At 36.2% G+C, this 23567-nt stretch overlaps 1 protein-coding gene across 3 annotated transcripts in view; it reads right to left on the reverse strand.

Moving 5' to 3' along the window:
* Positions 1-5106: 5106 nt before the first annotated feature.
* LOC121865192 (DNA (cytosine-5)-methyltransferase PliMCI-like) overlaps positions 5107-23567 on the reverse strand; it is a 37702-nt gene continuing 19241 nt past the window's right edge. For 2 of the 3 annotated variants that reach the window (XM_042364506.1, XM_042364507.1), the window contains 9 exons: positions 21477-21628; positions 20671-20802; positions 20326-20528; positions 14838-14949; positions 9985-10134; positions 8688-8854; positions 7987-8227; positions 7014-7130; positions 5107-5503 (listed from right to left, as the gene is read on the reverse strand). In XM_042364506.1, coding sequence (XP_042220440.1) covers positions 5384-5503; positions 7014-7130; positions 7987-8227; positions 8688-8854; positions 9985-10134; positions 14838-14949; positions 20326-20528; positions 20671-20802; positions 21477-21628 — 1394 coding nt within the window. In that variant the 3' untranslated portion in view covers positions 5107-5383. Of the gene's footprint in view, positions 5504-7013; positions 7131-7986; positions 8228-8687; positions 8855-9982; positions 10135-14837; positions 14950-20325; positions 20529-20670; positions 20803-21476; positions 21629-23567 lie in introns of those variants that run through there. The other variant, XM_042364508.1, reaches the window with a different exon arrangement.

The raw sequence follows: 23567 nt of genomic DNA on the forward strand, positions 1-23567 counted from the left end.
ACCCAACCTCTATTGCTCATATATATCCATCCAACCTATGTTTGAAGCTATCCAGCGTATTCGAGTCAATAATGATGTTTGGTAACTTGTCCCATTCATCCACTACTCTATTTCCAAACCAATGTTTACTACCCATTTCTCACCTAAATCTAATTTGTCTAATTTAAAACCATTGTTACAAGTTTGCTCTTGGTTGGATAGTTTGAGTACCTATGTTATGTCCCCTTTTTTAGCCCTGACTTCCATTTATAAACCTCTATCATATCGCCCCTCACTCTACGTCTCTCAAGGGAACGCAAATTAAGATACTTTGACCTGTCTCTGTACTCGAGGTTCCTAATGCCCGGGATTAGCCTTGTAATTTTCCTCTGAATTCTTTCTCAGGATTCCATATCTATTCTGTAATAAGGTGACCAGAATTGAACTGCATAATCCAAGTGAGGTCTCACATGCGCAAGATATAGTTTCAGGATGACCTCTCTAATTTTGTAACTAACACTCCTTTTTATGAACCCAAGTATTTTATTAGCCTTGTTTCGAGCAAATACAAATTGTTTGCTTGGCTTAAGATTCCTACTGATAATTACTCCTAAATCTTTCTCACATTCTGATTTCTCTATAACATCATTGTTCATCTGATATCTGGTTCTCTGTTAACATCTCCTTGACTAAGTACTTTACTTTGTCCACATTGAATTTCATATGCCATTTTCCAGATCATTCAAAATATTTGTTTAGATCTTCCTGTAGTTTTGCGTAGTCCTCATCAGATTTATTACACTCCGTATTTTAGTGTCATCAGCAAATTTACTTATGTTGCTGTGTATGCCGATATCTATGCCAGCAAAAGTCCTCCCACAACTTGCTACACAGGGCTGTGGGAGAACTTTTGCTGGCAACTGTACCTACACATTTTTAGGGGTATATTTTGGTCAGTTCGGGGATGCATCTTTCGGGGCGTTGGACGAAACAAATTTTTCCCATGTTTCAATATGTATGGTTTTGCTTATCACGGTAGTTTTCTGGAACCTAACCCTCGTGATTATCAAGGATAAATGTACAGTATAACACTTCTTAGAACAATGTTCACTCTGCATAAATGTTTCGGTGAATCACTCTCCCTTCTCAACACAGAACCTGCTACAAACTAACTTGAGGTCAAAAAGAAAATACCTGCACTGTAGTCTGGGTTTACGCGGCACCTGTCCAGAAGCGATAATTATTCTTTTCGCGGTAAATGCCATCATAATGCGGCAAGCGGCGGGGCAAGGTGCTGGGCACTGACGTCACCGCTGGCGTCAGACTTGCACCGATGACGTCGCATACTGTGATTGGGCCACGTATCCATACCACCCACACAACCCCTCCGCCGTGCGCTGTGATTGGTCTATTTAACCTTGCCACCCCCTGTCACCAGCGCTCTCGACCATCGCCGCGCCAGTCTCACTGTCCCCGCATATATTCACTCGTGCCCAGGAACCGGTTTTGTTTTTTCTTTCTACACAATGGCTTCCGTTGGACCCCCACCACCCCTGAACTACCTGGCCCAAGCCGCCCCAAGCCCAAGAAGGTGCAACGTGCCTTAAGCTATGAGGTTAAGCACAAGATCGTTCAGGAGTTAGAAAAAGGCACGAGGCAGTGGATCTGGCCAGACAATATGGAGTGAATGAATCGACGATCCGCATGATCAAGAAGGATGCCGGCAAAATCAATGAACACATGAACATTACAAAGTCTGTAGGTGCCTCGCTGGTGAAATATTGCCACAATAAGGTGCTGCTGAAGACCGAGAGTTGTTTGGTAAGCAACATTATTCGTCAATCAAGAAGGAACATGGCGGTCGACATTTGGGCACTGCAGGACTACGCCCGAGAACTCTATGCAGCAGTAGCAAGAAAAATGGGGGTTGCAGAGCCCAAGCCCTTTAGTGCTTCCGCTGGGTGGCTGCAAGGTTTTAAACGACGCAATAAGATCACAAATATCCTCTGTGGTGGATAGAGATACAGGTAAGGGCCAATAATCTGCCCTCTGCCTCAGAACCCCCCCCCCCCATCCCCGTGTGCCCAGCCATCTCTTCTACTCACGTAAGTGTTAAAAAATATAATATTATTGATATTTCTCCTATATATTAATTGTGTACATACCATCATAAAATTAAGATGTTTTTTACTACAATGTACGTATTGTGTCGGTGATAGCCAAAAAAAGGGTAGTCAGGCAGTCGGCCAGGTCTCTATTTCAATTAATCCCGTATGTTCTGTTATTTTATTTACGCATTTCGCTTTATACGCGCACCTCCATGGGTTTAATTAACCGTGTAAAACCAGACTATACTATACAGTACTGTATTTAGTACAAGTACTTTACATTGCCTTGGGTGGAGTGGTCACAAAGGAGGGGGATGCAGTGACCTGTCCTAGTCACCTGGTGGAGTGGAGTACAGTACTTTACTGTAATAATAGAATGCAATTAACAATATCATTAGTTCTTTGCTGGCCTCAAGAGGTAATAAAGTTCTTTGAAATAATGTTTATTCAATAACTTTTCTTTCTATTGAATGGGGTTATTTAAATCCACAGGGGGATTTTCTTGCATCAAATAATTAAAAATGCAGTTGTTTTGATTGCCGACCTTGATGTCTTTCTTATGATAAAAATCTATCTTTCATTGCTTCCCCCGTTTTGCAAAAATAAAACTTAGGACATTGTTTACGTTTAACCTTCTGCCCATGGTCAGGAATCTCAACCCCTTCGTAGTCTTTGACACATGTTGTGTCGATAACAGGAATGGTTTTTCCGTTTTAATAAACATTGGGTAGAACAATACAGACCCAAATTGCACAAGGTTAGTGGGAAGAACTTACATTTCTGCTTGCACTCAGTGTGAGATATAGCTGAGCGGAAGGAGATGTGCCAGAGTGCTTAGCAATGCAATTTGCAATGAAAGGCCACGAGAGGGTTAATTGCATACACATCAATAACAGGCTGTGTGTTGAGAAGGGTGAGCGATTCACGCTGAATTTTGCAACTTTAGACTTCTTAAGTGTGAAGAAAATGTAAAATACCATAGCACTGCTTGCAGCTCATCATGCTGAACAAATTACTCGAAATCGAAAAAATTTAGTATTTAGCCTAACACAAAGGATAGCACAGTCTAAATAAATGTTACATTCATATCTAATAATGAAATCATACAGTAAATTTAACACTTTACCTTGAAAAAATATGAATGTAACTTGATGGGGGAGAAGGGTGATTTTGAGGTTGATAACATTGAGCTTCTCTTCAAGTGTTATATCCTTTCTTTTACGATAATCACCGGGAATTCTATCATCAGAGCGCTTTTTGGAGATATTCTTCTTTACCATATTCACAGTTAATACCACAAAATTGGAGAAATAGTAAGCAAAAATCGCATTATAGCAAACAAGCGTTCGCGTTATACAAATATTGTTCCGAATTCATAAATCGCGTTAGAGCAAATTCGCGTTATCAAAACACGCGTTATAGCAGAACTCCCTGTATGCTATTAATTTTTTATAAGCTATTTTACCTTTTTTGTGATACAACACATGAACTTATATGTAACATCTTTCCTTTGGCTGTTTGGAAACATCCTTTCATAAGAAAAAGGAAAGATATGGCCTGGAACTCCAACATCAGAGAAAATGATGTTTTTAATTTCTTAGTCTATAATCCCAACTATCCCCGTCTGACCTTGAGAAAACTTTGGTCTCATGGGTTATGGAGCTGCATTTTCTCTGTGATAAATAATATGATTTAGTTTGAGTAATGTTGGATATTTTACTATTTTGTTTTTTTTATAGGCTATTGTTGATAGAAGTGGGTTTTGCTTGTTTGCTCGTTTAGATTTTGGCAAAGCTTGCTGAGTGGGAAGTGTTTCAAAAAGTGCTTAGAAATAGCTATTGTTGTGAAGAGAAAGTCATGTTTCCCATATTAAAATATTATTACATTGTTCCAAGAGGTAGAAAAAGTTGGTTATCACTATATGTGCACACTTTGTGGGAAACAATATAAGACCATGGACGATAAATTCGAGTATATGAGGGTTATCACTAGTCCCACATAAAATTTCAGAGCAAATCGACCCCCCACCTGCGCATATAGTTGTTTTAGCTATTGTACATGTATCTTACTCTAATGAAAACTTTCTTATGTTCTATTACTAGCTGATGCAGCCACAATTTCATTATTGAGAAATATGAGGAATATTTAAATATGGTTTATTCTGTTACTCTTACTACAGAAACACATAATGCCTGCCAGGCTGGTTTGGTAAGATGCTACTCAAAAATATTTTTGACAAATATACACACAAAAAAGAGAGGGGGTCAGTCTTTAGAGTTTATCCATAAGCAGAAAATTTGTGAAATAATTTACTTTTCAAATTATTTCTCTATAGAGATAAGTACAGTGCCTGTATATGGAATGTGTTCCTAGTAAGTGCACAATTTTATGAATGTTATTTATTGGGCATCCTCATGTATTAGTAGATTGGTGGTCCATTTTCTGACGTGATAAAAATCATGAGTGAATCTGAAGAGAACGTCAATGCTTACAGTGTATGTGCGTATGCCACATGTTTCTCCAACATATTAAACTACCACTAATATTTAATTTGATCAAAATGTTGTGTGTTGTACACGGGCAATGATAATGTGCTTAAACTTCTTCATACATGCCCTTCATATATCATTAAAACTCCATTGTCATCTATTTGGCAAGACAACCCTACTATAAAGATTGAGACATTTTCTTTTATTAAACACTCGACTAACTTCCTTTTCTTGAATGTATCATCTTGTTACCTTATTTGTTTCGCTAGACAATTTGTGAAGCAACACAGCTCATTTAAGTGTTAAACTGTTTTAACACTAATATTTCCTCTAAGCACTATTAATATTTGCAAATTATTATTTTCAATACAAATCCATTATTGTATATAAATTTGTACCAAAGAACATTTGTTTGTCTTTGACAGTAGCATTAGTATGTATAGCCATACCAGCTTACACAAGTTAAAACATCCGAGTGTTTCGGGTGACCAAGGGAGTAATGGACAATGGTGATGATGAGGATTAAGAAAACTTAATTTATAATAATATAATACTTTAATTGACTCCTCACTATATACAGTATGGCATGCAGGTTTATGTTTAGGAATTTATAAAACTCGAGCCTAAAATATATATTCATAAAAAATACTATCATAAAAATCTAAACAGGTCATAAAAATTTTAACACTAAAGTACTGTACCCTAAATATTTCTCCTCAATACAAGATAATACAGAACTGAACTAAATTTTAGATTTCTAATAAAAGAAGAAATTATGATATACATGTTATCCCCAACTTGATACCATTATTCTACATCCAGTTTTACAACTCCAAACTTTTCAGAATTCCTTTCCTTTGCTCCTAAACAGTTTCGAATTTCTAGTCCTATTGCACGTGCCATTGGTGGTGGCACTGCGTTTCCAATCTGGGGAAAAAACATATACAGTATGTACTATTGATTTTTTATAACCAAGTACACATGCACAATTATGTTCAAAAGTCACATCCAGGCTGTGATCCCTGTGAATCCCAAAACAATAAATTTTAATTATGCAATGATACCCTCCATCCTGTCAACAGATGCAGTATAGCGATGTGAGTTGCAGGGGTGAGAGGGGAGACTACTAAGGAGTTAGCAGTGCATTATTATTTATATACTGAGGATAGAAGTGATTTTAAGGGAGGATAAATTGGCACCAACATGTCACACAATGTTGGTAGTTAACACAGGTTGTGTCAGTGGTCAGAGTTATTTAAAGTGACACAGAACCCCACCTCACCTGCTTTCCTCTCCCAGCTTAAAAGTCGAGTGACTCGCAATACACAGAAGTAATAGAACACAACATAAAAATAATGATGAAAATAGAATTCAAACTATAATCAGCACCTAAGACACCATAAGCTAATCTCTTGGACACCCAAGACAACACCTTGGTCACCTAAGACACTGTAGGTGTCGATTTATCATCCCTTAAAATCACTTTATCCTCAGTATGTATACTGTATAAATAAAAATGCACTGCTGACTCCTTAGTAACCTCCCCTCTCACCCCTACAACACACAACACTGTGTAGCATCTATTGACAGGACGGCACATCTTTGTATGCTGACTCGAATTCACTGTTTTGGGATTCACAGGGTTCACAGCCTGGATACAAATTCTGAATGTGACTGTACAGTCACAAGCAAAAGTACCTTTTCCTCTTAACATACAAGCAAACTCAAATTGTTAAAATTAGACTCAAAAGCTGTCTCGGCTGTAATTTTAAAACTGTAGATAGTGGTCGTAAAGTGAGAGTACCTCCCCTCGACGTCAGCAATATACTTAGCAGAGGTAATGCATGCCCCCTTTAAATGGGCAAGAGGTAGAAAAAGTTGGTTAACACTAGTCATTTCATCAGGTGCAATAACAATTAAAACACTAAAGAGTAGCTGTATAATGAATCACATGTTTTAGTATTATACAACCTCCTTAATACAATTCATATGCATAAAAATGTTCAATTTCCTTTATATACATATGAAAAAACTCTCCTTGTCTATAGTCACATTAATGATACACTAGCATACCAGAGACTTGCCATGAACACTTATCTACTCGTACTTTACCTAACAATTTCTCTTTTCCTCATAGGTCCAGAAGGAGACCCAGACCTTTAGAGATTTCTATACAGTGCATATGTTAATGTGTGATGTTTATAATTTTATCAGCAGAACTTTAACACTACTTTAAGGTGTTGTTTTTTTTTTATATGAAAAATATAAAATATGCAGAAGGTAAAATTTCTGCATTCTGAAACAAGTGTCTGTACTATATAGTTCAAGGTCATGCTGTACTGTATTTGGTGAAGTACTACTGTGTCCAAACACTACACTAACAAAATAATTTATCCAGTTTTCATCTTATTTAAAAAAAAATTACATCTTAACATACCTGTCTATGCTTTTCCGTGGTGGATCCATAGAATCGGTAGGTATCTGGAAAGCCCTGTGACCGTGCACATTCACGAACACTCACCACACGTGTTTGTTCTGGATGCAAGACACGTCCCTATATGACAAATAAGTTATCAATTATTAATGCACAGATAAAACTACCATACTTGAAATGGTGCAAATCTTTATTTAGAAAACAAAAAGATAATGAAGTGCTGTAGATTGACTAAAATTTGCTTCCACAGGAAACTGCCACACATCCAATTGCAAAGCCATTTGTCATATTGCTGGGCAACACTGAGTTTGACATTTCCATAATTAACAGACAATAGGAATATTCATACTCACTAAAATAAATACTGTATACACTGTATCCCTGTTAATTTGGATTGTGGCGGGTAATTCGTATATATTTTTTTAATATTTAAACGATTTAAATTCGGAATGAATGTGAAATAACAGAACGGTTCCCAGAAGCCAATTATATTATGAAATAGATCAATATGAATGAATTTGGGAATAGAATATGAATTATACATATTAAGATATTATATAAAACTACATTTGGGTGCATAACAGTGGAGAGGAGGTGGTGGAGAAAGAGGGAGAAGGAAACAGCTCGCCACCTACCGCGATAATGACAGAATGCAATATCACCCAAAATTTTGGTTCATTTAGTGCCAGATTAATAAAAGATTATTGAAAACTAATACATTTTCTCCCCCCAAAACACACTCATTCCCAGATGAGCTATTGTGCCGACAGCTGATCATTCGTGCTCTCCCTAACAATGTTGCCAGCACTCACTCTCTCTCAACCACCGTCTTTGTCACAACTCAAAAGTGACCCAGCGCCCTCTTTTTGTCAAATTAACGAGGGTACAGTATATAAGGTGTCTGAAAAAAAAAGTATAAACACTGCCTTATAGACTTGTGGCAATCACATTTTTAAAGAGGATACACATGAATTACCTGCTTCCCCATTGGTTCAGGATTTGTGACTGTTGTGGAGAAATATCCATCCCATTCAATCCGCCCATATAGTCCAGCCCAGTGATTGTGACGATTGCCAGTATGAGGCAGACACCATGGGATAAGTGTGTTGAACTGTTTGTCCATGGGATCACAACTCCTGCCAGTAGCACATAAGCAAACACCACGAAGTGCCCCAGTTGATGATCTACCTTGTTTTTTGTCTGGATGAGTATACTGCCTGCAACAGCACAAAGTTTATCACAATATCAGTTTTGGTTACTAAAATCCTTAAAAATATACATATACATTTATTTAAAAGAAACAATCCACTTTAACCACAATTACCATATATCCACACACAGTATTACACATCATTTTTCACTTTACAGTAACTCGGACAATCATCAAAATTTTCCCAGCCTTCTCCTTCATCTATGATCTCCGGCTACTGCCATTCACTTCATGGCAATGTCATTTAGAAGCAATAACCTTCCTAATTCCTCAAGTTGATCTTTCTCCTAATGCCACACGTTCCTCTCAAAAAATATTAGTTGGGCCCATGTTTCATCAGTATGCATTCAGCAATGCTGTACTAATTCTAACATCCACTGTTAGAACATACAAGTACACCATGTTTATACATTTTGTAAATATTGGAAAGTAAAAGTAAATTTTCACTTGAAATATTGTATACTCACAATTTTTTGGCTTCCTTCCCATCTGATAAGCGAACAACAATATTAGGGAGGTCACGCCAATCTGATCCAGGAGCTGTGGGGATGTGTCTTATGCGCGCTTCAACCAATGGTGCCATGTCTTTACATATATGGTCCCGGAGAAGTGGTTGATGCTGTTTGCCTCGGATCTTCAGATTAAATAAAAAAGACTGGTTAAATATTGCCCTCAATTTTAATTTTATCAAGGTCAAATTGAGCCATGCTTCACGAGACGACCCCAAAATATGTAGGTAAGCACATATCCAAATTGTTTGAGAGACTGAAGGTTAAAATAAAGGTTATTATACTTAAGATTTTTTTGGGCACTCGACAAATCGAAGTTGTGTTTATAATAATCCTAGGTCTTACATTTAATTCATAATATTTATCAATTTAAAGTTATTCCACTTAAAGAAGATGCCACATTTACCTGCTCTGTTGTGGATTACCTTTATCAGAAGTTTTTGACCATAAATGTAATGTACAGCAGTAGAACATGGAGCAGGACAGGTACTCGTTACATGTACCCAGAGACACTTGTAGTCATTTTGGTGCCAATATTATGCTTTACTTATTTCCCCATGAACAATAATTGAACTTAGTGATCGGGTCACCTGAAACAATTATATTTTCCTTGCCCAAACCTCTTGTCATTATTGTGCATCTCAGTGTTCATTGTTTTGTTGAGTTAGAGGTGGGGTACAGAACTAAAAATGTTATTGCTGTCAGTTGCCGCAAGAGCTGTGTGAAGAGGGGATTGTTGGTGGTAGACTGCTGGTGGCTGGGTTGAGTTGAGAGGGAGCTAATGGATTAATGGTTTTGAGTAAGAGTCCTTCTAAAATCTTGAACTGCATACATGAAGGCGAGTTATCTGGAGGTTCAGGATGGGTAAAATAAAAGCTTTCTTTCATAATTTCAGAATTAGTGTAATGTACAAGAGTAATTGATGATTTCAGTAGGCATGTTTATGGCTATTGATCCCAGGTGTTTTAGGGGAAAGTTGGAGATATCTGGTTCTGTGGCTCAATAATTTTTTATGGCCGTTTGGATCTACTGTGTGGTAAATGGGAACTGGAACTGGGTGTCTGGTGTAATTTTCATTAATATATTTTTTTTTATGTTCACTGTGGAGGCAGGTACTGTCAAGAACAAATAGCAATTAAACTAATTTACTTTACGTTTCCTATCTTCATCAAGATGACCCACACAGAAATACCTGTCATGTAAATGTCATTAAACTCCTGAGCAAGCTATTTATTGCATGAACAATAAAACTAACCAAACGTTGGAAGTGAGACTCAGGTTCTGAGCCATAGTTCATTTCTTCTTTACGGTGTCCATTGCGTATCTCTGGCAGGTCTGACATAGTATCTCTTGCGGTTATTGTGCGTAGTGGTGCAGACTCTACCCACTGAACATTGGTGACATACTGCAAAGAACCAGCATTTATCATAAAAAGCTTTTTAATAAAGTATTTACATTATAAGGCATTATTAGCAGTACAGTATCATGTGATGTAGTGGTCCCCAACCTGTAGTTCGGGTGCCCACGGAACCATATTATGGAGCCCACATGGGTTCATTAGAAAATTTTTAATTATTCAGGATTATTTGGAAGAGTAAAATTAATGAAAATATATAATAACGTGATACAACTTTGTATTTTGAGAGAGAGTGAGAGAGAGGGGGGAACTGCACATTTGTCCCGAGTCTGTATTGAACAGGACGTGTGTATTTACCCCAGATCGGGCCCAGAGAGAGAGAGAGAGCCAGACTTCTCATTGGGGTAAATACACACGCCCTTTCCGAGAGTAGATGTAAAAAGTATGTAACTGATAACAGTTAGATGTGTAAAACTGCAAATAACTGTATATGAATATTTTTTTCTTGAATGTAGATCCAATGTTTTGGCACCCTCCACTATATTTACAATGACAAATGTGCCCCAGAGCCTACAAAAGAGACCACTGATGTGATGGAACCATTATAAGGTACACTACAGACTATAGCTATTACACAAGTTAAAATAAATGACTTGGCAATGGTGTTCTTCAGGCATCTATGGCAATTGAAGATAACAGGGTTTCTACAGCTATTTTGACGCATGCTTAAATTAATGCAGTACTTTGACACACGGCTAGATCAGTATTTTGACACATTTGACCAAATGCCTACATATTAGAAGTTTACCTGATGTCATATGGACATATCAGACTTTAATTTTTTAGCAAGAATATATATTACATTATATGATTTGCTATAACTAATCTTATCTAAGATGAAATGGCTTTCTGCCCAATCGTCATTCCCATTCCTCCAATACATTGTAGTAGGTATACAAATCTGCACATTAAAGAGTTTAACTTATATGATACAAAAAACATTAACTACTGTATACAGTAGTCCTAGAATCAAACTAAACATTATCTTATGAATCAAATATAGGACTACAGTAGTAATATCACTGAAAGATATGGTAAATTGATAAGTATAGCAGGTAAACAACTCAATGTAATTACAGTACTGAATAAATTTACCTTATATAATAATAAATAATTTCTTAATGGCACCAAAGAAATATCCCAAATTAGAAAAAAAATACAATTAGAGGGGAGAGGGTGGCCGGATGTGGCAAATTTCCAGATAAACAAGGGGACAAATATGCACATTTACTTAATCTTATGGGGAAAATTAGGATATGTTCCACAACTACTAAAAGTCAACAGTAATGCAATAAAAGTTGTGGAAAAATCATTACAATACTCTAATGTGGTTTAGAAATAAAGATATATAATATAAAACAATAAAATATAAAACTATAAACTAAGACATAGGAGGAGCATGGGTGCTTGTGTGGAAAGTGAAAGTGTGTGGAGCTGCCGACTCGCCAATTCAGCTGCATCTCGTGACATCACATACAGAGCAGTAGACACACACAAACACAACCATTTCTGGAGCATTAATGCTATAAAAGTTTGTTAAAAAATCACTAATATACTCTAATGTGGCTTAGAAATAATATACTGTATAACAAAACTATTAAATAAGAAAAATAAAGAACATGGGTGTGTGTAAAGTGAACCACTTCCCTCAATGTGACATCACACACACACATCATTTATATAGAAGTTTGGTGTTAATACAGTAAAAAAAAAAATACAATACCGTATTTTACAGTACCTGTACTGTATTTTATGGTAGGGAGTATTTAGGAAAAAACTTTTGTGGGTATTTTCCGCCTGTAGCCATAGTTTTCTTAAAGTAATATGTACAGTACCACAAAATATGAGGAATAAATAAAAAAAATACCAATAAATAAGTTACAACAAAATATAGTGTACTAATGCCAAACCAGTAAATAAAAGCCAAATGAAAGTTTAACACAGTAGCCAATTGCATGCACTCCCTGCTTCCCCAAAGTAAAGCAAATCTGCTGGGATGCCGATTCCCTAGCAACGCCCACCCCTCTACACTGACAACTGTCTGCCCCTTCCTCTCCCAGCCAGCTAACTCATGTGCAAAGAAAGATAAATTCCCTTTGTGTTTACCCTTAGGACAATTATTTATTTTACTTTTTCACAGTAAGTATGTAGGATGTGTACACTCGGTAAAAAAAAATATCTTTACAATTCTTGTGCAAAACAGAATGACACCACGAATGAAGACTTTTGATAAAGGCCCATGAGGCATACCTCACATTGATAGCCCTGCGTGTGCATTGTTCAATTAGAAATTCATCGGAGCCCTCATGGGTTACTTTTTTTTACCGAGTGTCCATGTAATAGGTAAAAATAAATAAATGAAAGTTACATACATCGACCCAAAAACACGAGTTGAAAAACAACCATAACACCTCACAGCTTGGCCCAGCAGATGATGTGGATTGGGCCCATTTTAGCAGCAGACTGAGAGAAAGAGACCGGATAGAAATTTGCCACATCCAGGTGTCGGTTCACACCAACCGAAATCCGGATCTGAGAGGTCCGGAAGTACGAGGGTTTACTGTAACTTCATCTTTTAAATCAAATTTGTGCAAAGGATTAGTAATAATAATTAAATATCACTGAATTAGTGAACACATACGGTAAAAATTTTGATTTGCTCTCGTACTTACTCGTGAAAGAAGATATTGCCCTATATCCATTCCAAGTTTCATCTGACATATTTCAAGGGTAGAATACTTTTTTAAACCATCAATTGCCTTTACACTAAAAATCTTAACCCATAATTCACCAATACATTGATTGCCAGAATGTGGATCATCATTTGGAGTTTCTGAACTACACATAACTTTACCTTCACCGTCTCCTTTAACTGCCATCTGAACTGGAAGAAGGTCCCATTCTCCTGGTAATTGCTCAACTTGAAATGCATTCCCATCATCAATAACACTTGTTAATTTTGTCTTGAGGAAAGAGGTTAATGCTCACAGCTAACCACCAAATAGCTCCAAATGACCAATCAGATGTCCTAGCAATAAGACAAACCACACAGAAGTCCTGAAGGATGACATTCTTAAATGCCGAGACAGACAATTTAAAGAAGGCAAATGTCCTACTGTAGAATGTCTTGACATCCATCCCAGTGATCTTGTTGGGCGACAAATATCTCTCAAGTGGCTTTGAAGTTTCATACCCAATATGTAGAATTCACTGCCACATTTTGTTCCAACCACTTCAGCAAAAAATTACAACAACCAGCTTAGGGAGCTCATCATACAGTATGTATATAAACACTGGGATGACAGATTTCAGTACCTAACTAGATTTACACCATTGGCTGATTTTAAACACCAGAAACTGAACACTTACTATCAACAGAATTTGCTCAGCAATGTTCGCTTTGATCCACTAGATAATGGTCACTCAGCAGAGTCCTAAAGATGCATTTCATGTTGAGAGATTCATTTCAATTGACATGCTGTACATTGAGCTTGATAGGCATGAAAATGGATTTCTCCAAGGACTAATAGAAATCGTGCCAGACCAAATTTGTCCAGCTGCTTCCAAACTGGTCAATATAATGTATGGCTACAGTGATAAACTAATTCAGTTCCAGGCTTTAATGTACATAACAATCATAAGACTAACATGGACACCTTTCCTAACACTGAAATTGCCCTAATAATTTCTCTCGATGGTATCCAACTCTAGAAGTGAAAGATTATTCTTCAAACTAAAGATGACAAAGAATCATCTGGAGCCCACCATGACACAGTTAAAGCTTATGAACCTTGCCATTCTCACCCTTGAGCAAGTTATTTTGGGGGTCATTGTAAGTCGAGGAAAAAAAAATTAAAAGTGAGTGACTTCACTTGTAGAAAGATTTTACTGTATTGAGTTGTGATTTTTATTTAATTCGACAGTATAGTACTGAAGTAATGTTGAAAATAAACATGTTTATGGACAAATAATTTATAAATTAACCTAGCTACCCATTAATTTGCCATTTTTTAACTGTACAGTACAGTAAACCCCCAAAAACTCAGCAATTGATAACCCAGAATTTCATATAACTCGGCATAGATATGGTCTCGGAATGTAATAGTATAACTCGAGAAATGCAGATATACTGTATATAAAATTATTTGTGAAAATCTTGGCATATCTGGCCACCTGCATCACCTACCATGCATCTGTGTCACTTACTATAATGCTTCGTTCTTTGCCTGCAGTGCTGGTGTTACTTTTTTACATTTAATAATTACATGTACACCTATAGGGGTTGATAATTTTTTAGTGTTGCATTTTTGTAGGAGGGGGGCTCGATAAGTCGGAATTTGGGATAACTCGGCAAGGCCAGAGCCCCATAGGTGACAAGTTATCGAGGGTTTACTGTACTAGTTTATGTTTGAAAATACCTGTACAGTACTGTAATTATATTGATTGAAAGAGTTCAGTTTTTGAATGCATAACCCTATCCCAAAAATTTTAATTTCAGCCTTTGGTGTGGGCCCAAGGTCCCCCACAATCTTAATCCAGCCCTGGTGGTAGGGAAGTACAGCAGATCATATGTGGCAAGGTAGCAAGATCCAATAAGTGAATGAATGATGAAGGGCTCTATGTTGCTCTTCATTCCAGCTGCCTCGTGCTGAAATAAGAGAAGGTTGTGACAGGAAAAAATAAATACATACCTTCTTATTATCTGCAACAACAGACAGCTGACATGCTCTTCGAGAAAATGTATGGGTAGGTTCTGGATAAAATGGCAATTTCTCTCCTGGGGCAGCTGCCAAAATAATCGCTCTGGGAAACAAAATCATAATCGATAGTTGCGAGTGGAATTACTGTACAAATACTACAGTGTAGTTTGTAAAGCAAATAAGTTATACAAATTAATACTGTAATTACAAGTGGAGTTAATTTGTAAAGCATATGAGATAAATTATGTAACAATGTAAGGATAAATATAATGTTATACCTGTACAAGTTTTCACGTATACTGTACAGTACTATTCTTCAATAAAATTTCATAAATCCAAGTGTCTCAGGGAATATATGGTGCAGAATTCTATACTGTACACTCGAGAAAGAGAGACTAAATGAATCAACCAGGAATAGCTTTTATCGCAACTAAAGAAAAAACCTTGTAGGAATATACAAGCAGCTGACTCTGGCCATTAGTCCTTTGCTTACCAATTTTCTGAATGGTGAATCTTGAAAGTTGAGACAACAGTACTAGATTTCAATGTAAAGTACAATGAATCAATAAAATAATGTTTTCAATTTAGTTTTGTCACTTCTAAACTGCATCTACTTAGGATACAATTGGCCTAGAAAGTGTTGACTGTTTTCAGGAGGATTCTTCCAAACAGTGGTAGTATATGACAACTACATCTTAAGTATCCAGTGAGCTGGACACTATTGTCCAGCCAAACCTTTTTCTGGCATTCCCCAATATTTCTGCTGGTAAACGACTTCCAGATGGGTAGGGAAAGTAAAAGAGCTAACATATATCCCAATCCCATTTAGACGAAGAAGATTCATGCAGAAAAAAAAGGACACCCAGCCCGAGATGATACAGCATCACAAGCCAGTAACATTTCCAGGTGTAGAATATTCTATTTATGGCTTATTTCCTTATTTAGATGATGTTTTATTTTTAGAACAATATGATAGGCATTTATTACTCTAAAATAATCACTAGTTGAATAAATGTTCATAGAATTTGGTAATTTGCTAAATTTTACCTTTTTTCCTAAGCACAGTTATGAATGACCCTTAAATGGTAAGATTCAATGTTCTATATTTTATTCTTTGGAGCTAAACCATCAGAGATGGTAACACTGTTCATAGTGTCAGCCATTGTGGTGGTGATAACAGGCAAGACACGTTGTTGTGGATCTGGTGTCTTGTGACAAATTATGTCTAGGATTATACCGAGTATTTCTCAAAAGCTAGGATCGAATTATACAAGAGATACAGAATATGAAAAACTTAGGATTTTTTTTACCCCAAAAATCAGAGGTAAAACTACATACGAGATTGGTTTATACATGAGTACCGGTATATACAGTATGTACATTATTTGTTCTTACAATTTTCTTATGAAAAACTGTCATAGCTTTTATTAATTAATCTCTCTTACTACAGTAGGCTCTCATATTTGGACATCTATTTAGACTAAATACCTCGCAAAATTCAAATCGTCCAAATTTAAATGCAACTTCCTATGGAGAAAAATTATTTTGAGTCTGGTACTTTCGATGTTTGGCTAAATTTTGCCTTATTTACCCTACCTTTTTGGCAAATTACTCCCTGTAATAGAGCAACATCCTAATAAACCAACGAAAATAACACAGATAAAGTTAAATAAAAGCTAAAACAACACAGAAAAAGTTTATTAAAAAAAAAATTGCCTTGTCAGCCAAACTATATTTTGCATGTTTCTTGCCAACTCTGTACTCCCTTTTTGCCTTTGGTGGTTCTGGGCACTTAGGAGGGTTCCCATTCACACCAGGTTGACCCCCACCACCTACTGGTTCAACACTTGCCATATCAAGGGCGCGAAATTAGCGTCTGAACACAAGATCACCAAGAGATAAAGTTCTGGCTGTCTCAGAGAGTGGGCGGGAAGGAACTAATGGCGCTGCTAGCACCACAAACAACTAAGATAATTTGCAGGAATGAAAATGGCTTGTGACACCAGTAAATGCACAAAGTTCTAGACACTCAAGTGTGAAGAAAAAAATTCCAGCGATTTGAGACCAGCAGACAACCTTTCGCAATTCCTCAATAGATGGCGCTGCCACACCACTGCCATTAGTAAACAAACCGCACAGCAGCAGCCGTTTATTTTTCACCTACTGAGTAAGTAAATAATCGTATTTTTTGCAGTACGGTATATCAACAATATTAGTTAAATCAATTGTTTTATAGTACAGGTTGTACCTCTCTAGTCCGGCATTCTGTGGTCTGGAAACTCCCGTGGTCCGGAACGATTTTAGTTTGTCCAATAGGTAGACAGGCAATTTTTTTTTTTACTTATCTGAATTATTATTATTATTACAGGAGTATTAAATTTTTGCCCCTCAGGCCCCAATGTGGGTCAGTGACCTATGCCCGGGTGGGCTAATCCCCTTAAAAAAAAAAAAAAGCCGCGGGAAATTAAGGTTTGTTTACATCCGGCAGTTCGGCTGCTCTCTCTCTCTGCTTGTCTATACAGAGTACAACATTTAACCCTTCAATATATATGAGCAGTAAATAAGTGTTGCTTTCATATTCTTATGTAGAGTAATGACGATATATTTTCACATGTGCGCACTTACATACGAGCAGTCTCACTTTTTTTTTACCATTAATGGTTAGCTACTTATATTGTTCCATTTATTAACATTAAATAACATTACATGTACTTCAAGCAATCATATTCATTTTTTACATTAATTTTACTACAGCTAAACTCAGGGTCTTATTTTCTTCAGTTTTATATGTAGAACCAATCAGTCACTGGTTTCGTAAGCTTTAACATAAACAATGCCGGCAGCCGTCTCGTCTCTAATATTCCACGTATTATTAATAAATTGTATTGTTAATTTTGCACACACGTACATTGATTCAATAAAAACAAATTCAGAAACATTAAAATATATATGAACAGTAAATAAGTGTTGCTTTCATATTCTTATGTAAAGTAATGACGATATGTTTTCACGTGTGCGCATGCGCACTTACATATGCGATCTCTCTTTTTCTTTACCATTATCGTTAGCTACTTCTATTGTTCCATTTATTAACATTAAATAACATTACTTAAAACAACCATATTAATTTTACTACAGCTACAACCAAGGTCTTATTTTCTTCAGTTTTATATGTAGAACCAGTCAGTCACTGGTTTTGTAATCAACGAAAACAATGCTGTGTCATTTCCTCGTGTGTTTTAATATTCTACGTATTATTAATGAATTGTATGCTCATTTTGCACACATAAACATTAATTCAATAAAAAAGACATTCAGTTATAAACAATAATGAATCTTTTGTACATAAGAGAAATGACGCTGTTTACACGATTATGCATGTTGGCGGGCCGTTTAAACCTCGTCAAAATTCAAGTTTCCGCCGTCAAAATTTTTATTTATTTATTTTTTTGTGTGTTCCAATAAAATATGTTAAGAATTAAAAACTCGCGAAATTTGAGAAGCTACTATACGACATTTAACCCTTCAATATGTCTTCAAAGAGACCATGACGCAGAGAAAGTGGTGCTAGTGCTTCCAGGCATAAGCACAAGTCACTATCTATCCAGGAAAAGGGTGAATTTCCATGGTCCGGCACCGGTCAGGTCCCGAGGTTGCCGGACTAGAGAGGTACAACCTGTACTGTATAGAGAATACTTGTAATTGCTAAGTAATGAGGTAACAGTCTTTGTAAGGGGCTGATTTCAGTTGACCCTAAGAAAACCTCAGCTACAACCCGTCAACTAGCGTCATGGAAGACACTCAAACCCATCAAAATTTGAGTTTCCACCATCGAAATTTTAAATTGTGTCCAAATAAACAACTCGCGAAATTTGAGAGCCAACTGTATTTCACAAAATTGTGTTCCACCCACCAAAAATAAAAGTACAAATAAAGCAAGATCTGTTAGTTGCCAGATACTATTTTCTGACTGAATGTTTCTCGAAATGGTGACATCCTTTATTTGGGTGATTGTACATACCACATGTCCCATAATATGAGGTCAGAAACTGAATGTACCAGCCTGCAGGAACTCAAATTTCACTAAGGTTTGTTTATAACATAATCAACAACATATAGTACATGTAACAGGCAGTCCCCAAGTTATGAACGTCCGACTTACGAACATCCGCCAATATGAACAAGGTTAAACTTTAAATTTACGGTATTTTATTTACCTGGTGACTTATCTTTTACTTTCATTTACTGTATTTTGTCATTCTATTTCTTTTTTTTTCCATAAATTAAGTGATTTTAGATGTATATAAGGTCTTAGGCTATGATATAGTGGGGATTTTAAACATTCTGTACGTACAGTATGCACATAGCATGTGTTTCGACTTATGTACATTCTCAACTTAAAAACATCCCTAGGAATGGAACTCATTCATAACCCGGGGGCTGTAAACCTGCTGGACTACATACAGTGGTCCCTCGGTTAACGAACGCCTCGGTTAACGAAATCCTTACGAAAATCACATTTTGTTTTGAACATCAGCTGATAAGCTGAGGAGGTACTCAGCCAATTCAGTGATCTCTTCTATGTTTACATTCAAACTAATCACTATCTTATAAGAATTCCAGCAATGCAAATTAAATTTACCCCAGTCACTTCTATTAAATTTTATAAGCAAAAAACAAAAAATTAATCTAAAAGAAAGAAAATAATCTAACAATTAAATGCTTCACACCACAGGCTCCAACTGTCAAACATGTCACTGTCACCCCTCCCTCCCTACCCCCTACCCCCCACCTTCCTGAGAAACGTTTGGGTAAAAAGACTAGGTTTATAGGTTTAAAAATAAATAATACCTCAGACTAAAGTTAGGATAATATAATTTGCATTACTGAAATCCTTGCAAGACGGAATAATTTGAATATAAACTTCATATATTTTGCACAAAAGATAAAATTTTTGCTCTCCCTAATAAAATTCTTAAATTAGATCTAAAATTTTTATGTCTAATGCAAATTTTAGCTTGTTTATATTCAAATTAATTACTACCTTATAAGAATTCCAGCAATGTAAATTATATTCTGGCTTTACTTTGTATATACTTTTCTGTGAGATGGAACCAATTACCCAATATCCCATTGAAACAATGGTTTCCGTTAACGAAATTTTCGGTTAACAAATGACCTTCTGGAACGAATTGTGTTCGTTAACTGAGAGACCACTGTATTGAAAATGTCCACATAATATAACTGAAAAATGAGTCTAAATCAACATTTTTCTCTCAGACATTTATCAGGATACAGACCTTATGAATACTTCTGCTACTGTGTTTATATCAATTCTTAAAATGAGAGGCATGAGTAGGTGTCAAATGAAAAATCTTAAAAACACCAGTTACTATCATGTTGATACTTCTGTTAATACTATAACAACTAACTTACCTGTCACCTATTATACAAAAATTCTTAAAAAAGATGTTCTCACCTTCTGCGGGTCTGTGCTACACCATAGTTTCCTGCTTGAAGGACTCCAAAGGTACACTGGTAGCCCATCTTCACCAATACCCGCATTGTCAGTTTGAGGACCATGTTACATTTGTATGATACAAAGTTGCGTACATTTTCAAGAAGGAAGAACCTTGGACGGTAGTAATCACAGAAGGATAGATATGAGGCTACAAGGGAATTCTGTAAGACAATGGATTACATACTTGAAATTCTCATAATAATAACAGTATCTACTGTACACAGTAACATACTCTTACTCTAATATCATAAAAAAATTACAATATCACAACATCTATTGACCTTGAAGAAAAATACGACTAACCTTGAACTGTGAATACTGGCGAGAGTTGAATCTATTCATTCCGGAGAATCCCTGGCAAGGTGGACCACCACAAAGCATCTCTACATCACCCTTCTGAGGCAGGCGCTGACCTTTGCTGTTCATATTCTCGTTCTATGGAAATTATAACCAAAATTATGAGAACAAGTTTAATAATTGAGTTAACAACTGCTATCTACCATATCTGCTTATTTATTTCTAAGAAAACTGACTCTCAATGATAATAATGTTCAACATATATTAATCGATATGATATTTAGTGGAACTTAATTTTATGTTGACTACTTTGATATGTTAATAAATAAACAATAATATTCACAATATTATCATTAACTGAAATCCCAAATATCAACAAGGATCCTCCTCTCCCTATAGCCAAAGTACCTATGCAATACTCTGTTCATCTGTGCACATAAACCCGAGTCACAGTTTGAAAAGTAAAAATTATGTAGAGTCAAACATAGAAACAGTGTGTAATATTAGTTTGTGGGCATATTCAGTGTAAGATAGAAATGTGATAAAATCACAAAGACATTCCCTGCAAGATGTGTACATATCAGTGAACATTGACTTTGGGGTTATGCAAGTTTATGAATTTTTATGTGAAATATCTTTAATCAGTTAAATTACAGTGCACACACTGATTTAATGACAAAAAGACACAGAGAACCCATCTGTCTGGCATCTTCATTGCAGGATCCTAAAAATAAATTAAAATTAGTTCCCTAAATGGGTCTCAGGAGTTACACGACCATTAACAATACACCATGTTTCCAATATACCCTTACCTCCATAACCATCTTGAGAAGAAGATTACAGTCATCAGAGAAGACTGTAGCATTTGGATTATTGAGTTTATAAGCCCGTGCAGCTGGCTCAAATACCTCAACTGCCCATTTTGCTTCACTTATTCCAGCCTGATGGAAACCCTCTGAAAGACCTGTCAACAAAAATAGATTTGACATTAACAAACTTGTGTGTACATACAAAGAGTAACATTCAGGGTAACACTTTTAAATGTTATTTGTACTGTAAATTGTTTCCACCTGGGAATTAAGCAATGTGTCTGTGCAGGTGGGGTCCTGGGGCACTGCCCTCCTGTAGGAAAATTAGTATAGATCCAAGATGCATTAACAGTGCTCTCCTGAGACAAAGTTGTAGCAGATATTGAATGTTAAATCTTGCTGCTTTGATCCAAATACCAACTAAAACACTACACATTGTAATTAACATGTTACACTATGGGAAGCACACAAGTATGTTGATATTAATAAAAGTTGTTTTCTCAACACTTTCTTAGTACACAGCAAGTAGCCCCCTGCCTCCCCCTTAACTTTTCTCGTCAAATCTATGAACATCTCAGAAATGCCCCAAAGTGACCCAAAACCCAGATATCTATACCCACTCAGAAAAAAATCTTCAGGCCTCTTTATTAAAGTAATTTACAAAAGAGGTGAGTTTATGCCTCATATAAATTTCTAATATATCACAGGTAAACAGATAAAAATTCAACAAACATGTATAATCACCAATTATAGTGCAGTGGTCCCTCGGTTAACGAACGCCTCGGTTAACGAAATTTCGGTTAACGAACTGCCTCCCATAAGATTCTTAAATTCGGTTAACGAACAAAAATTCGGTTAACGAATTTCTTACGAACCGACCTCAACATGTTTTCGCTTGCACTGGCCGGTCAACCAGCTTTAGTATTAGTCCGCCAATACAGTAATCGGTTCTAGGGCTTAAATTCCTTACTATTTTAGTAAATATCAAAAAGTTTATACTATTCAATCATTTTAAAAGTTTAATATTCAATTTTTTAGTCATTTTAACAATTATTGAACATAATTGAAGGTAAAGTGACTAGTTTAATGCGCGGCATCCAGCCTCTTAACACAGCAAACAGGCGTTAGTCTCTCTCTGCTTTCACTGGAGGTAACATCTTGCTTGAGACTCTCTTCAGCTAAACGCTATTTTTCTGTGTTTCCAAGCAAATTATTGGTCATTTTGAAATATATTTTACATATTGACAATATATAATGCAGTGCAGTGTTGATTTAAAGAAAATAATCTTGAAATACACTAAGAGAACTAAAATTTTATGGGTGAAATGGTGCCATGGGGTGACTTCTCTTACACCCCAATGCCTTCTCTTCTTCCTTCTCCTCCACCTCCATTCTAATTCCCATCATCATCATCATCCAGGAGCCTTCTACATACACACCTCAAAGTAAGTGAACTTTTCTACCATTTTTGTTGAATTTAGGCAATTTTCGGTGAGCTGGAACCAATTACCCAAAAACCCATTGAAACAATGGTTTCGGTTAACGAATTTTTCAGTTAACGAACAACCTGCTGGAACGGATTGTGTTCGTTAACCGAGGGACCACTGTACACTATGAAGTTTGCCTCCTTCCTAAATAACTTACGTGTAACACATAACTAACCAAGATGAGGACATGGATGTTGACACTGTGGGAATCAATATAAGTTCTTTCAATAAACTCTTGAGAAAAATAAATTCAGCTCTACTTTTTAGACAATGTAAATTTGTCTCTACTTTCCAGAGGAAAATTCAATCCTTTACTTTCTAGTTGCAAATTAAATGTCTCTACTTTTTACAGAAAAATTGATTCTCTATTTTTTTTAATTAAATCCTTCAACTTTCCACTGTAAAAGAGAATCTTTCTTTACTTTTATGAAGACATATTAAATCTAATACAGTACAACATTCTAGAAAGCAAGTGAGTACATGTATGTATATGTATGTGTAAGTTCAAAACGTTTAAGGCATATCCCACATCTCCCTTACAGTAAGGCTTCTAAAGGTAACTACTTATCACAGGTTGAGACTCTCAGTTCTTGATTACCTAATCCAA

This window comes from Homarus americanus, unplaced genomic scaffold (assembly GCF_018991925.1).
Source record: "Homarus americanus isolate GMGI-L3 unplaced genomic scaffold, GMGI_Hamer_2.0 scaffold18547, whole genome shotgun sequence".
Taxonomy (NCBI): domain Eukaryota; kingdom Metazoa; phylum Arthropoda; class Malacostraca; order Decapoda; family Nephropidae; genus Homarus; species Homarus americanus.